General features: G+C 51.1%; 1 protein-coding gene across 1 annotated transcript in view; it reads left to right on the forward strand.

Moving 5' to 3' along the window:
• MROH7 (maestro heat like repeat family member 7) overlaps nt 1-14,869 on the forward strand; it is a 42,785-nt gene that overhangs the window by 14,568 nt on the left and 13,348 nt on the right. The window contains exons 8-15 of the mRNA XM_057745657.1: nt 118-253; nt 3,042-3,154; nt 3,565-3,741; nt 4,130-4,284; nt 6,755-6,893; nt 8,876-9,066; nt 10,716-10,853; nt 12,674-12,788. Coding sequence (XP_057601640.1) covers nt 118-253; nt 3,042-3,154; nt 3,565-3,741; nt 4,130-4,284; nt 6,755-6,893; nt 8,876-9,066; nt 10,716-10,853; nt 12,674-12,788 — 1,164 coding nt within the window. The remainder of the gene's footprint in view (nt 1-117; nt 254-3,041; nt 3,155-3,564; nt 3,742-4,129; nt 4,285-6,754; nt 6,894-8,875; nt 9,067-10,715; nt 10,854-12,673; nt 12,789-14,869) is intronic.

Genomic DNA, 14,869 nt, shown 5'->3' on the forward strand with positions numbered 1-14,869 from the left:
CCCACCATCCTCAGAGGGCTCAGCTCTCAGGGCCCGACCATCTAGCTCTGGTCACCATTTACGGGGTAGCGTTATCAAACCTGTACGTCTCAGTCCCTAAGATTGTGACACACACAGATGTCCTCGGGGTTTCCGGCACCGGGGCTTCTGCTGGGGAGGCTCGTCATTCGCATCGGGGATCCTGATGAGGAGATTGGCCGGGAGGCTCTGGACGGCATCACCGTCCTCTACACCATCTTGGAGCTTCAAAAACGTAAGCCCTTTGGAGCGCCTCTAAAACAAGGCTTTCGAGCAGGTACTCAGCCTAGGAATACTGAATGGAGCCGTGGCGATAAGGCACTGGTGGGAGAGGGAGGAGACCAGCACAGTCCAGTGGGGTCTGGAAATCCGTGTGAAGACTTCGTCCCCACAGAACTAGGAGAACGAGGTGACAAACACACCTGTTTTGATTTAAGCAGTGCTTCTATTTAAGCCTCTCCTCATCCTTCCAAGTTTCATTTGTGACTCTCATGTTCCCTTCCCCATGCCACCATGTAAACCCAGGCATGATAGCCCCAGTGTCCTGGGTTTTGGTCTGTTTTCCCCACTAGACTACAAGATATTTGAGTCTGTGTCATGTTCACCACTGTATTCCCAAGATCTAGCCCTGCTCTAGGCACACGGTGATAGCTCAGTGAATACTTATTGGATGAATGAACAAAGGACAGGTCCTGTCTTGGAATGTGGAGTGGCTAAAACCTGTAGGTGAGAGACTATGTCTGGATTCCGCTTCAGGGATCTGGCGACATGGTGTGGGCTGCCACAGAAACCCAGCGGGCACTGCAGCTAGAGGTGTGCCGCGTCCACTGTTACTTACCTCCTCCCTTTCTCCAGAGTCCCAACTCTGCTCCAAACCGAGGCACCGTGGTACACTGTTTAAACTTCCCTGGCTCTGGAGGCAGAGCAATCAGTGTGCAAGACCTAGCTCTTGCCCGTCATAGCTATGTGACCTCAGGCAAGTCCTTTTCTTGTCCAGGCCTAGATTTCCTCATTTGCAAAAAGTGTACAGTAGGATATAACGTGCAAGCTTTTTGGAAGATTAAATGAGGCCATATACATAAAAAGACCAGCTCATTCCACACATGATAGGTACTTAGCAAATAGAGTTTCCTTTTCCGCATCCCTACAAGGATCATCTTATCAGTTTCAGCCTGTTGGGAGCTGGCTGGTGTCCCTGCTCTTCTTGCTCTCTAGCATTTGGGGCAAAGATTTAGCCCCTAGGAGGTTTCCCCTGCTGCCTAGGAACCACTCAGTCCTCCCGAGTGATGGATAAAGGTGATATGTCATGTTAACGATTGGTCTCGGGGCTTCCCTGCTAGTCCAGCAGTTAAGACTCTGCGCTCCCGATGCAGGGGACCTGGGTTCGATCCCTGATTGGGGAACTAGATTCCTCATGCAGGTCCCAACTAAGAGTTCGCATGCCACAACTAAGACCCAGCACAGCCCAAAATAAATAAATAATAAATTAATAAATATTTCAAAAAATGATCAGTCTTAGGGGCAGGAATAGTATACACCAGATTAGTATTGCCAGATGTAGCAAATAAAAATATAGGATGCCCAATTAAATCCAAATTTCAGATAAACAGTAAATACCTCTTGGTATATCTGAGACATACTTTTGCTAAAATTTATTTTTATCTTAAATTCTTAAATTCTTTTTTTTTTTTAAATTCTTAAATTCTTAAAGATCTTAAATTCAAATGTGACTGGGCATCTTGAATTTATCTGGGGACCCTAGGGCAGACCCACACTGTTAGATTCTCAGGGAGTGAAGTGGTTTATCCAGGCCCCTGACTGTAGGAAGCAGCCAAGCTAGGATTTGAACCTGGGTCTTCCTGACTCCAGGGCTCAAGCTCCTTCCCTTTAGAAACAACCCACACGCTTAGTCCATATGTCATTCTGCCTCAGTGGCTCTGTCTTGTGCCTGTGTCTTGCACACCCTGGGGCATCCAGGTAGGTCCCCAGACAGGCCACGTAAGGCTCAGGAAATGTGCCTGAAATGTGTTTCCTTCAGCACAAAATAAGGAGCCCCTACGTGCAGTTACTATTCTAGGCACTGGGGACACAGAAGAAAAAAGATTAATCCAATAATCCTCTTGCTGAGCTTATCTTCTTCTTGTCAGAAGACAGTGAACACAAAAACAGGTAATACCTATAGCAAGCCAAATGATGATTAGCATTAAAGAAAAAAGAAAAACAGGAAAGGGGGATTAGGAATACCAGGGGCAAGGGAATTGCAATTTAATAGAGGCGTTGCCACACATACATCAGCATGGCAAGAATGGAACAGACAATTCACTGGCGAGACGTGAAGCTGCTGGAACCCTCACACACTGCTGCTGGGGGCATGATTGGTCCCCACTGTGGAACACTGTTTGGCAATGTTCCCTGAAGCTGAACCCATACCCACCTCAGGACACAATTCCACTCCTAGCTACGTGCCTACAAACGTGTACCTATAGTCACCAAAAGGCATGGACTAGACATACTAGGACATTCAGATCAACACTATGCTTAGTGGCTGGAAACAACCCAAACGTCCATCAGAAGCAGAACAGATCAGTGAATTGTAGTATATTCATACCATGGAAAATTATGGCAGTGCTGGGAGTGAATGAACCCACGCAACTTGCAACAGTGTGGATGGATCTCCCCCACGTGAGGCTGAGTGCAAGCCAGACACAGAGGATAACAGACAGGGTGAGCCCATTTATACCAAAACAACAAGGAGATCTAATCTGCGGGTTTACAAGTCAGAACAGCGGTTACCCTGAGTGGGGGAGAGGGATGGTGCGCTGAAATGGGGGCACAGGAGGGGCCTTCGGAGGTGCTGACTGTGCTGTCTGTCGACCTGGGCGCTGGCCACCAGGAGATGCTCACCGTGAAAACTCACCACGCTGGTTACCTGTGACCTTTGCACGTGCTGCATCTACGCGTCACAAAAAGTTAAAAGACGAAAGAGGTGGTCAGGCCTCACTGAAAAGGTGCTCTTCTTGCAGGAGTCAGAGATAAGGAAGAGACCAATAAGAAGGAGCTGTACAAGAGCAACAAGCGTTTCCTGGGGCCCTACAACCCTGTCAGCCCGTGCCAGAACATTCTGCGTGCGATCGCGGTGACTGCCTGCTCCCCACCAGCCCTGCGCCTTCCTGGGGTGGGGGGACGAGGGAGGAGGGGCAGCGCCAGCTTGCCCCCCGTGCCTCCTCCTCCCCTTCCATCCTTCCAGGCTCAGTCCCCTTTATATTCCTCTACGTGCCTTCCTCGACCACACAGGCCCTTCCCGTGGGCTCCCAACCCCTCTGATCTGTGCCGCCGCAGTGTGTGGGCTGTGTCACCAGCTCTGGGGACAGGGGCCATGTCACCCCTTCTTTAGTGGCTCCTCCTCAAAGGGTCTGACACTCACTGATTAACGGAGTATGCGCCCCCCTGCTGACTTCTGCGTGTGTCTGGTGGTGTTTGCGCGTCCATGCACGGCTCGCTCTGGGTCTGCCCATGTGTGTCACGATCTCTGTGTCTTTGTTTCAGGAATTTGGGGACTTCCTGGGGCCCCAGGAGGTAAAGGACCTGCTGCTAGCAGCCCTGGAAGGGCTGGAAGGTGGCTCAGAGACTCGGGCGAAGGGCTCCGGGGAAGTGATGCAGCTGGCCTCAGAGGTCACGCTCAGCTCAGTGCTGGAGTGGTACCGCCACAGGGCGCTGGAGGTGGTAAGGCCCCCTGGGGGCAGGGCCTGGGCTGGGAGATCCACAACGCCCACGCACCCCTCAGGCAGGGCGGGGCTGGTGGTGACTGAGTTCCAGATGCTCTCCACTTGCAGGTGAGACAGAACTCGCGTGTCAGCCCCTGAGACAGCTCAGCTATCTGGTGTGGGGTGGGGGAGGGCAGCAAAGGTAAACCGCCTCCCGGGGAGCGGGCAGGTGCTCTGCCTGCCTGTCTCCCCACGCCTCCCCTCTGCGCCCTCCTCTCCCCCCTCTCGCCACCACCCTGTCACCCTCTTTCTGCCTCCTCCTCTCTCCCTGCTCGCCCACCCCGCTGCGCCGCTTGGCTTCTCCACTTGGCGCTCTGCCTGCTCCTGGCTGCCCCGCTGTGCCCCAGATCCCGGAAATCATGCAGGGCATCTACGTGCACCTGAGCCACATTCAGGAGCCACGGGCCCGCGAGGTGGCCCTGCTGCCCGTCTCTCTCCTGGCCAGCTCCTTCATGACTGAGGTCGTCGTGGCTCTGCTCATGTGTCCTCTCCCGCTGGACAGGTACCAAGTGAGGGGGGCCTCCAGCCACTACGTCTCGGAGGGTTGACACAGCCCAGCGCCCGGGCTGGGAATCCCTTCTTCTACCCAGAGGAGCCCCTCGCCCTCCCAGGTGGTCCCTCTCCCATGATCTGTGATCCTTGTGACAACCATTAAGTCCTTCCTGAGCACTGCCAGGGGCCTGTGCTGCGCATTTATATGTTCTCTCACGAGTGTAACAACCCCATTCCACAGATAAGGAAACTGAGGCTCAGGGGAAGTTTCTAGCCCTAGGCATCTACTGAGCAAGCCACAGAATGAGGACCTAAACTCAGATCTGACCAACTCCAAGCCCACAGCTCTTCAATGATGCCATGAAAAGGGGAAAGGAGTGTTGGTTCCGATTCTGCCTCCAGACACTGTGTGGTCTTAGGTAGCCTGTTTGCCCTCTCTGGGCTTCAGTTTTCCCCCATATGCAAAAGGAGGAAATAAGCCCCACATTCTCACCCCAAATGGGTGGTCATGACAAGTAACGCAGCCAGTTGCGCTGAGTGCCTGCCCTGTGCTCCATGCTGTCAGCCTTCAGGGAGCTCGGGTCTGATGGGCAGCGGGGACTGTGGCCAGACAGTGATGAGCTTGTGGGCAGCAGAGCCAAATCTGGCTGCTCCAGCCTCCCAGCCCAGGAAACGCTCCCATACATTTGAATGAAAACAAGGCAAAAGTGTGTGATCTGCATCTTAAGGTGGTTGGTTGAGAGTGAATGGAAAAGATTTACGCAGAACTGTGCAAGCGGGGTGCGCTTCTAACCAGGAGAGCCGGTGTCATGCGTAGAAACCAAGGAGATCAGTGCAGGGGGGATACACCCCCATCTCCCACCTGGAAGAATTTAACCCTTCCTGGCTTCACTGCAAACCAGGGAGTTTTCTTTTTTTCAGGGGGCTGTGTTGGGTCTTTGTTGCTGCACGTGGGCTTTCTCTAGTAACAGTGAGCAGGGGCTACTCTTCACTGTGGTGCGAGGGCTTCTCAGTGCGGTGGCTTCTCTTGTTGCAGAGCACGGGTTCTAGGCGTGTGGGCTTCAGTAGTTGTGGCACGTGGGCTCAGTAGTTGTGGCACACGGGTTTAGTTGCTCTGAGGTGTGTGGGATAGTTCCAGACCAGGGATTGAACCCATGTCCCCTGCATTGGCAGGTGGGTTTTCAACCACTGTGCCACCAGGGAATTCCCTAGGGAGTTTTCTTCTTGGAGCCACTAAACATTCAGATTCAAGACTGCCAGAGCCACACCTGACCTCAGTTACTCAGGCTATAGGACAGGGCAGTGTTCTTACAGCAGCCCCTGCAGCAGGCCAGACAGAGCTGGGACAAAATTTAAGGAAGCCTCACTGTCAAGTGCCAGGCCTGTGCTTGCACGAGCCTGAGAAGGGGGCCTCCTTAAATGTCATGCCCTGAATGCCTCACTTTCCTCACCTAGTGTTAGCCCTGGGCCTCCCAGGTGAAAGGGGTAGGTGCTGCCCTGGCTCAAGGGGCTCAGGCTTTAGAGGAACTAGTCTCTCTTGCAATAACTCTCTAGACTTTGCTTCCAAGATCCCCACAGGGACAAGCCCAGTCACAAGAGTCACTGCACCCTGAGAAGCTCAACGCCACAGCGTCCCCAGCGGCCCTTCTAGTTAATTTATAGTTCCTCCCAGCCCAGATGCAATTTACCAATTGGGTCATTTTTACCATAAGCAATGTTGCCTAGCAACACAGTTGACATACTATCTTTATCAGGTTTCCAGGGGAACAGAGCTGGAAAGTTAATGGAAGGTTCAAATCTTAAGCAGAAGGGGGAAAGGGCTTTGTTAACCCTTTAGCGCACTGGCCTGTCAGCGCTTTCAGCTCCCCACGATAGGAGTACCTGCAGGCTGGTGCCCGCTGGCCCAGATGCTTTCCCCTGCCTGGTGTACTGCCTTCTAAGGGACAGGAGTGAGCGCTCCTTGACATTATGTGACAAATGCAAGACCCAGGCTCTGAAGGGCTCCTTGGCGTAGAGGAACAGGCATGGGCTTTGGAGTCATCAGACCTGGTCACGTCTAGTCTCTGTAGCTCATTGGCCGTGTAGTCTTGGACTGGTGATGTCACGTCTCTGAGCCTTAACTTCGCATCTGTAAAATGAGAATAACAACCCACCTTGAGGGTCCGGGTAAGAATTCGTGGCCTCGAGTATCTCGAATATCTTGCTCACATCTGCTGGCAGACAGCAGACGCTCAATATTTGCTGAAGTAATAAATTGTATGCAAAGCACCTGGCCAAGTACCTGAGAAATAGGGTTTTCGATCGTGGTTAGCCCCCCGGCCTCTCAGGGAGCGTTTTCTGGACCGTTTCAGAAGTTTTCTGGCACGCCCACGGAGGCCATTTCAAAGATGCCTTCCCTTCTCCCTCCCCAGACAGCTGGGTGGGAGGGCGGGCCCCACTGCCCTGGTGCCCACTAAGCATCCGCACCCTGGACCCCCCAGCAATGCAGCAGAGATGTGGAGGCAGCTGATACTGCGCAAGCCCGGCTGTGACATCCGAGATCTCCTGGATCTGCTCCTGGCCAGCCTGAAGGAAAAGCCTGTCACCAAGAAGGGTCGGGCCTCCATCGTGCCTCTAGCGGTGAGGACACCCCCCACGCTGCCCAGTCACTGCCCCATCCCATCCTCCTCCCTCCTCCCCCCTGTCTGAGCGCCATACACCCATCTTCTAGTGCCCTGCTCTGCCAGGAACGAACTGTGTGGCCTTGAGCAAGTGTGCCTCTGGGCTCTTGTTTGTGATGCACTGACGACAACAGTACTGTTACTTACGGCGACGGCAGCAGCCTAGAATAGTGGCCACAGAATGACCTGGGACTCACAGGCCTTAGTCTGAGGGCTGGCTTTGCTCCGTTACTGTCTTGTGACCTGAGCAAGTCACTTCATTTCTCTGAGGCTGAGTCTCTGCATCTGTAAACGGAAATAATAATATCCACCTCACATGGCAGTTGTGAAAATTAAACGAGGTAACTCATTCATTCATTCAGCGACATAAAATGTTTAAGTGCTTCTGTTGCCAGTCTCAGAGGTCTACCCTGGGAACCCAGAGGGAACGGGCTCTGACAGCAGGAAGGGGGCTGGGTGGAGAGACAGATTTCTCTCTGCCTCTGTCACCACCACCCTGGTCCTAGCCCGCTGGATAATACCCCCAACTCATCTCCCTGCTTCCACTTCAGCCCCTCCAGTCTGTACCACAACTAAAAATATCTTTGAGAAATGCACATCTCAAAGGTGTTGCAAGGCCCTGCACCCCTCACTGGCCTCACTACACTCCTTGACATTCTTACTTGCATGGCTCCGACCTCGTTGTTCTTTGTCAGATCTTCTTAAACACTGTGCTATCTTCTGTCACAGGGCCTTTGCACATGCTCTTTCCTCTGCCTAGACTGCTGTCCACCAAGTTAACTTCTGCTCATCCCTTAGCTCTTAAGTTATCACCTCCCTGGGGAAGCCCTCCCTGATCTTTCTGACCAGATCAAATCACTGCATATTATACTTTGCTTCACATACTTTATCTTGGGAGAGTTTATCCCAGCTGTGATTTAACAATAGTTTGTGTGTGTGTGTGTGTGTGTGTACGTGTGTGGAGGGGGGTCATTTGATTAATCAGTGAGATGCATGAATTCAGTGCCTGAGCCTGATATCCTCAAAGTCTAACATACACCTGGCACATAATAGACACTCAAAGATTTTTTGTTGAATTGACTGATTTATTCAACAGATACTGAGCACCTACCATGTGCCAGGCATACTCCTAAGTTCTGAGGATTTAGCAGAGAGCAAGACAATCTGGTGGAGGGAAGCAAACAGAAAAGACATGGTGGATGGAGGAGCAAGTGGTATTATCCCTTTACAGAGGAAGATACTGATGCTTAGGGACATTCCATGTCTCATCTAAGGTCACACAGCTAGTGAGTGGTGGTGCCAGGACTCAAACCCAGATCTCCTGGCCCTGAATCCCATGCTTCACCACCAGACCTCTCTGCCTGTCTCCCCCAGCACTGAGTTCTATGACTAGGGCACCAGCACCCATTCCTTCCCTGGTTTGGGCATTCATGCACTCCTCCTCTGATTGCTGTGTGTTGGTATACCCTCGAGACACTCAGAGAAGGCAGTGAGGGCAGCCTAGTTTAACGGCCCCCAACTAAGAGGCAACTAGTGTCCCCCTCACTGTCTGCATGCCTGTGTTATGAACCCATAATCTGAAAACCTGGCTGCAAGTCCCAGCTCCGCCCCCGGGAGGTTGGGTGATCTTGGGCAAGTCTCTTCACCCCTCTGAGCTTGTCTCTTCCCGTGCACAGTGGGATCAAGACTCTACCTCACAAATGTGGGAAGAGATCCTTCCACCAGATTCTTCCAGGGGTGTGTCAACGGCAAAGCGTTGCTGTGATTGTTCTGGGGCAGGGCTCACCAGAGAGCTGGGAGTCAGGGTGCAGTGCGGCATGGCAAATTGAGCCAGAGAAAAGCAAAGATCCAGGGCCAACCTCATGAGAAGCAGGCCCGGCCCTGCCAGGAGTGCTGGGACGGCAGGCTGGGACATCTCACCAGCCTCCCCTCTGCCTCCAGGCAGCCAGCGGCCTGTGTGAACTGCTGTCCGTCAACAGCTGCATGGGCCGCGTGAGGCGCATCTACCCCCAGCTGCTCTTGGCCCTGCTCATTCAGGTCCATTACCACATTGGCCTCAACCTGCCCGGCCGTGTGGCTTCCCACAACGTTGCCAAGAAAGACGCTCAGCCCTCCGGCTTCGTGCCTGTACGGTATGTTCCTGCTGTCCTGGTTGGGGACAGCCACCAGCAAGGGCCTTTTCGAAAGTCTTTAGGGCAATCGATCAGGAGAAATTAGCTTTGGGACTAGAAAAGACAAGGGCACTTTTATGAGAGAGAGCCAATCGTGTTCAACAACTGTCCGTGAGCACCTGCTGGGTGTGACCTCTGCTTAGCGCTGGATGGCGGGCAAGAATCGGCCTCCCTCAAGGAGCTCACCATTTCAACTTTGCCCCTCCCTCCCAGAGATGTTATTTGTATTAGATTTGTATCCAAGGCCAAACTATTTGATTTTTATTTATTAGTTGGAACAAGTAATATAGACACATGGGTAAAAACTCAGAAGACATTAAAAGGGAGCCTCTGTTCCTCTCTTTACCCCAGTTATCTGCCCTAAGAACTGGGTTCTTTCCTGCCCTTCGGAGGGGGTTGATGCAGAGCTAAGCCCACGTGTTTTCATTCTCTACTTTTACACCAATGGTAGTGAGCCTTACACAGTTATATATTTTTGCTCTCATTATATACCACATCTCTGAGATCATTACATACAGAGCTGCCTCATTATTTTTAACAGCGCATAATATCCCTCTGTGTAGATTCTAATACACGGGCATTTACTTAACCAGGATCCTTTTGATTTAGGTGCTTCACAGCCTTTTGCAATTACAAACAATGCTGCAGAAGTGAGGCTGTTTATATGTTTTTATACTTACATGTGATTGTATATGTAGGATGAATTCCTGAAAGTAGAATGGGTGCATCAAAAGGTTTCTGTATTTAAATATTATGGTGGAATAGGAATATGTGGTGGAAAACGTTCTTGATCAGTGAGTGAAGAGAAAATGAAGTAACTCCTAAAGCACCCAATTTGCCAAATTGCCTCCCACAGAGGACTGTCTATAGTATATGACATTATTTATTTCCCCACAGCTCACCAGCACATTCTCATCTTTGCCAATCTGAAAGTTGAAAAAAATGGTATTTTGCTGTAGTTTTAGTTTGCATTTCTCTTGTTATGAATGTGGTTGAGGTTTAAATGCCATTTCTGTTTCCTTTTCTGTGAGCAACCTGCTCTTGTTCTTTGCCTAATTTTGTATAGGACTGTTGGGAATTATTCTTATTAGTTTGTAAGAGCTCTTTATACATTAAGGACATTAACTCTTTGTCAGTTGTATTCCAGTTATTCACTTAACCTGCAACAATTTGATGGTCTTTTGCTATTCAGAAATTTAAAATTTTTTACATAGTCCAGTTCCTCAGTCTCTTCCTTTTCAATTTCTATTGCATGTTATGCTCAGAAAAGTGCACTGTGAGGGGTAAAGGGCAAACAGTTGTGTAGCTGAGCTTGAAGTCAGCACACCTTGGGTTCGAGTCCTGGCCTCCAGCAGTGCTCTGGGTAGGCCAGTTTAACCTCCTGGCAGCTTGGTTCCCTGGCCCATGAAATGGGGTAGGTGGTTCCTACCCTGACAGGAGTGTTGTAAGGATGAGATAGGATTGCGTCAGAGTATGACACCATGGGCTGAGGCTGCAGAGAGAAACTTGTCTGGCCAGAAGGAACTGATGCTGGGAGAGGTTTGGGTGGAGGGTGGTCTGGCCTGTTGGGGGCAGGGTGACATGAAGTCTCGGTTCCCTTGTCTTGGCAGCTGGGTGGTCAAAGTGGTGAAAACCCTGCTGCTGAAGATGGGCTGCTCACACGAAGCTACCTTTCTGGAGGACCAGGGAGGCTGGGAGCTCATGGGGCAGGCAGAGAACCACCACCGTGGAGTGTCCCTGCTGGCCAGGTGAGTCTGGGAACCCCCAGGGCACGGGCTGGAGGGAGGGGAGAGACCTCAGGGTTTTCAGAAAAACTTGGGTTTTCATCTCTCTCCGGGCGAGACCCTTCCCTCACTCTATCACTTCTTCTCTAAGACTGGCAGAGTATCATCTACCCCAGCGGGTAGACAATTCAGATGTGAAAGACCGCACACACTCTACAAACCGTGGTTATAACAGTACCTGGCATTGCAGAGCACTTAGGTTAGTTATAAAGCACCTTTCTCACTGCATTGTGAATTTAGTTCCCACACTTATACAGAAATGATTGTCTAGCCGAGCAGTTTATAGTGTGGCCTTGGAGCAGGTCCACCTGCTTCTGAATCCCAGCTTACCACTTCCCAGCTGTGTGACCCAGGGCAAGTTCCTGTCCTGCTCTGTGTCTCAGTTTTCCTGTCAGTAGTATGGAAATAATAACAGGACCCACCTCTGAGATTTGAAGTGAGGCTTAGCGTACTTTGAACAGCCCCTGGCGTACAGGAGGAGTTCAACATAGATTAGCTTTCATTACTGTTATGCTGACTGGTGGGGCAGGGATTATTAACACACATTTTGCAGGGGAGGGTGCCAAGGTTCAGAGAGGAGCAGTTGTATACCAAAGGTCACACAGCTAGGAAGTGGTAAGGCTTGGAAATGACCTGCTGACCCAGATCAGGGCTTCCCCCCCAACCAGACCCAGCCTCTCATGGGGTCAGGAGAAGGGCGGGGGTGCACCTTGATTTCACTAATGTGGCTCCTTCAGGAAGAGCCTGCTTCTTAGCCCTGCACCCTGAGTGTCCAGGATGGTCTCTCCCAGGGGCCTCAGGATACAACCGCATTTATTGAGCACTTACTATGCTCTAGGCACTATGCAAAGAGCCTCACCATTTAACCCTCACCATGACCAATGAAACAGCACTATTATTTTCCCAGTGTTACCCATGAGGAACCTGAGACCCAGAGACGTTAAGTGACTTGCCCAAAGTCACACAGCCAGTGGTAGGGCCGATATTTGAACCCAGGCTGTCTTAGTCCAGACTCTATGCGTGGCTGACACACTTTCCTGGATTCACTGATTAATGAAGTATGGTGCAGACTAGAGGGTGCATCAGAATCATCTGCAGGGCTCATTAAAACACTGAGTGCTGGGCCCCACCCCTAGAGTTTCTGATTCAGTTAGCCTGGGAGGGGCCTGAGGATGTGCATGTCTAACAAGTTCCCAGGGGATGCTGATACTGCAGGTCCAGGGGCCGCACTTTGAAAACTGCTGGCTTGGTAGACTGAATGAGGCAGCTGGAGTGGGGAGCCGTGGGTTGGGGCTCCAGCTCTGCCATTTTGCAGCTCTATGACCTCAGGCACTTCACACTCAAAGCCTCTGTTTCCTCATCTATGAAATGGGTTAATGACAGTAACCTACCTCAAAGGGTAATGGTGAGCATCAAATGCAATAACTACTTGAAAGCGTCTGGCTGCTGCCTGGCGCCTAGTGAGTGGGTCCTCACATCCTTTCCCTTCTGTCTCCTCCCCTTGGAGTGGTCCTGTGCACTCAGGGCTCTTAAGCCTGTCTTACTGATTTGCTCTGTGCTCTCGGGCAAGTCACTTTCCCACTCTGGGCCTCAGTTTTCCCATCTGTAAAATGAAGCAGTTAGACCAAATGGTCTCTGAGATCCTTTCCAGGTGGGAAACCCTGGAGATGCAGGAACCCAGATGACCCAGGCTTGCCCAGAGTTCTGAGAGTCAGGGCTATGCCTCCACCCAGCAGGTCTCCTTGGGGCTGGAGAGCCTAAGGGCACTGCTTCCCCACCCCCAGGGCCATGGTGCACTACTCCTGCCAGGAGCTGTGCCGCATCCTCTACCTGCTCATCCCGCTCCTGGAGCGAGGCGACGAGAAGCACAAGATCACTGCCACTGCCTTCTTCGTGGAGGTACCGACTGGGCACCGGGTGCAGGGCAGGGGCTCCCCCCCGGGCCTCCCCCGACCATAGGCCTCAGTTTCCATTGCTGGTCATTTCTCCTGTGCAATAAGTACTTAACACTTCATAGTCCTTCCTGAACATGATTTCTTTTGAGTACAAAGCCTTCGTAGGTCTCTCTCCCTCCTCCCTCTCACCTCTCCTCTTCTTTCCATCCCTCCACCCCATTCCACTCCTTCCAGACTCCCCCTTGCCCCAGGCAACGACCAACCTTTGCCGGGCACCTCTGTGTGCCAGGTACCAGCTTGGAGACACAAATATGAATTTGACTCTGCCCTGCTCCCAAGGAGTTCTTGGTATGGGAGGGGAGACAGAGGACATCCCAGTTACAACACAGGGTACTAACAGAGTGACTTGCGCTATGATGAGGGCAATTCAGGCTGTGGTGGGAGAACAAAAGTCTTGGATGTGTTGGGTGAGGGAACATCAGGGGGGCCTTCCTGGAGGAAGTGACAACTAAGCTGAGTGAGTGTACGGGGGTACTGGGGTGGGTACTGGGGAGAGATGAGTCAGGAGAAGGTTGGTAGTGTCGGCCCCAGAGGGGAAGACTTGCCAGTAATAACAGCCAACTTTTATTGAGCACTTACTACCTTCAGGTGTATTCCAAGAGCTCTGCATACCCTGATACATTTAATCCACACAATAACAGTAATAATGTGCTGCCATGTGCACATTATTCCATTGCCTACTTTAGAGGAGGAAACCAAGGCGCAGATGTAAGCAGCTTTCCCAAGGCCACACAGCTCGTAAGTCGCAGATCCAGGATTCAAAGCCAGACACCTGGGCTCTAAAATACATTCTCTTTTTAGTTTTATGTGTGTGCTTGTGGTTGTGTATTGGGTAAATATATATGTATATATATATCATGAAAGTTACCATTTTAACCATTTTTTTTAAATGGCTAATTTTATGTTATGTGAATTTATTTTAATTAATTTATTTTTGGCTGCATTGAGTCTTCGTTGCTGCGTGCAGGCTTTCTCTAGCTGTGGTGAGCAGGGGCTACTCTTCTTTGCAGTGTGTGGGCTTCTAGTTGCAGTGGCTTCTCTTGTTGTGGAGCATGGGCTCTAGGCACGCGGGCTTCAGTATCACAGCACACAGGCTCAGTAGTTGTGGCTTGCGGGCTCTAGAGCATGTAGGCTCAGTAGTTGTGGCTTGCGGGCTCTAGAGCGCAGGCTCAGTAGTTGTGGGCTACTACTTAGTTGGAGTTAGCTGCTCCACAGCATGTGGGATCTTCCCAGACCAAAGCTCAAACCTGTGTCCCCTGCATTGGCAGGCGGATTCTTAACCACTGCACCACCAGGGAAGTCCCTACCATTTTAACCATTTTTAAGTGTACAACTCAGAAGCACTAAGTACATTCACACTTTTGTGCAACCATCACCACCATCCATCTTCAGAGGTTTTTCATCTTCTTTCGCAGACTGAAACTCTTTACCCATTAAACACTAACTCTCCCTCCCTTGTCCCCTCAGCCCCTGTAACCACCATTCTACTTTCTGTCTCTGTAAATTTGCCTGTTCTATGTTTCATATAAGTGGAATCATCAATATTTGTCCTTTCGTGTCTTGCTTATTTCACTTAACGTCTTCAAGGCTCATCTGTGTTGTAACACAGGTCAGAATTTCATTCTAAGTCAGAATAATATTCCGTTGTATGTACATGCCACATGTTGTTTCTCCATTCACTGGTTGATGGACATTTGGGAAACCCACTCTCTTAACCGCCACACTGTCTTCCTCTTGTGACCTGCTGGCTGTCACACAGAAGGTCTGGGCTATCACCAGGATCTGTACAGTGGGGCTCAGAGGCTCACTGTCTGCTCAGAAAATGGAAGGTTAAGGAAGGCTTCCTGGAGGAGGTGCCATTTGAACTGGGCCTTGAATAAAGATTGCCAGGTGGACAGGGGGCAGCATGGCAATCCTGGCACTTCTTGCACCTTTTCTGCCTCTCCAGTGGACTGTGAGTTTAGGGAGTAGGGGCCACGCTGTGTTTGCCTTGCATCTCCTTAGACCCAGCCCTAAGAGGGCCCC

Source organism: Hippopotamus amphibius, chromosome 1, assembly GCF_030028045.1.
Source record: "Hippopotamus amphibius kiboko isolate mHipAmp2 chromosome 1, mHipAmp2.hap2, whole genome shotgun sequence".
Classification (NCBI taxonomy): domain Eukaryota; kingdom Metazoa; phylum Chordata; class Mammalia; order Artiodactyla; family Hippopotamidae; genus Hippopotamus; species Hippopotamus amphibius.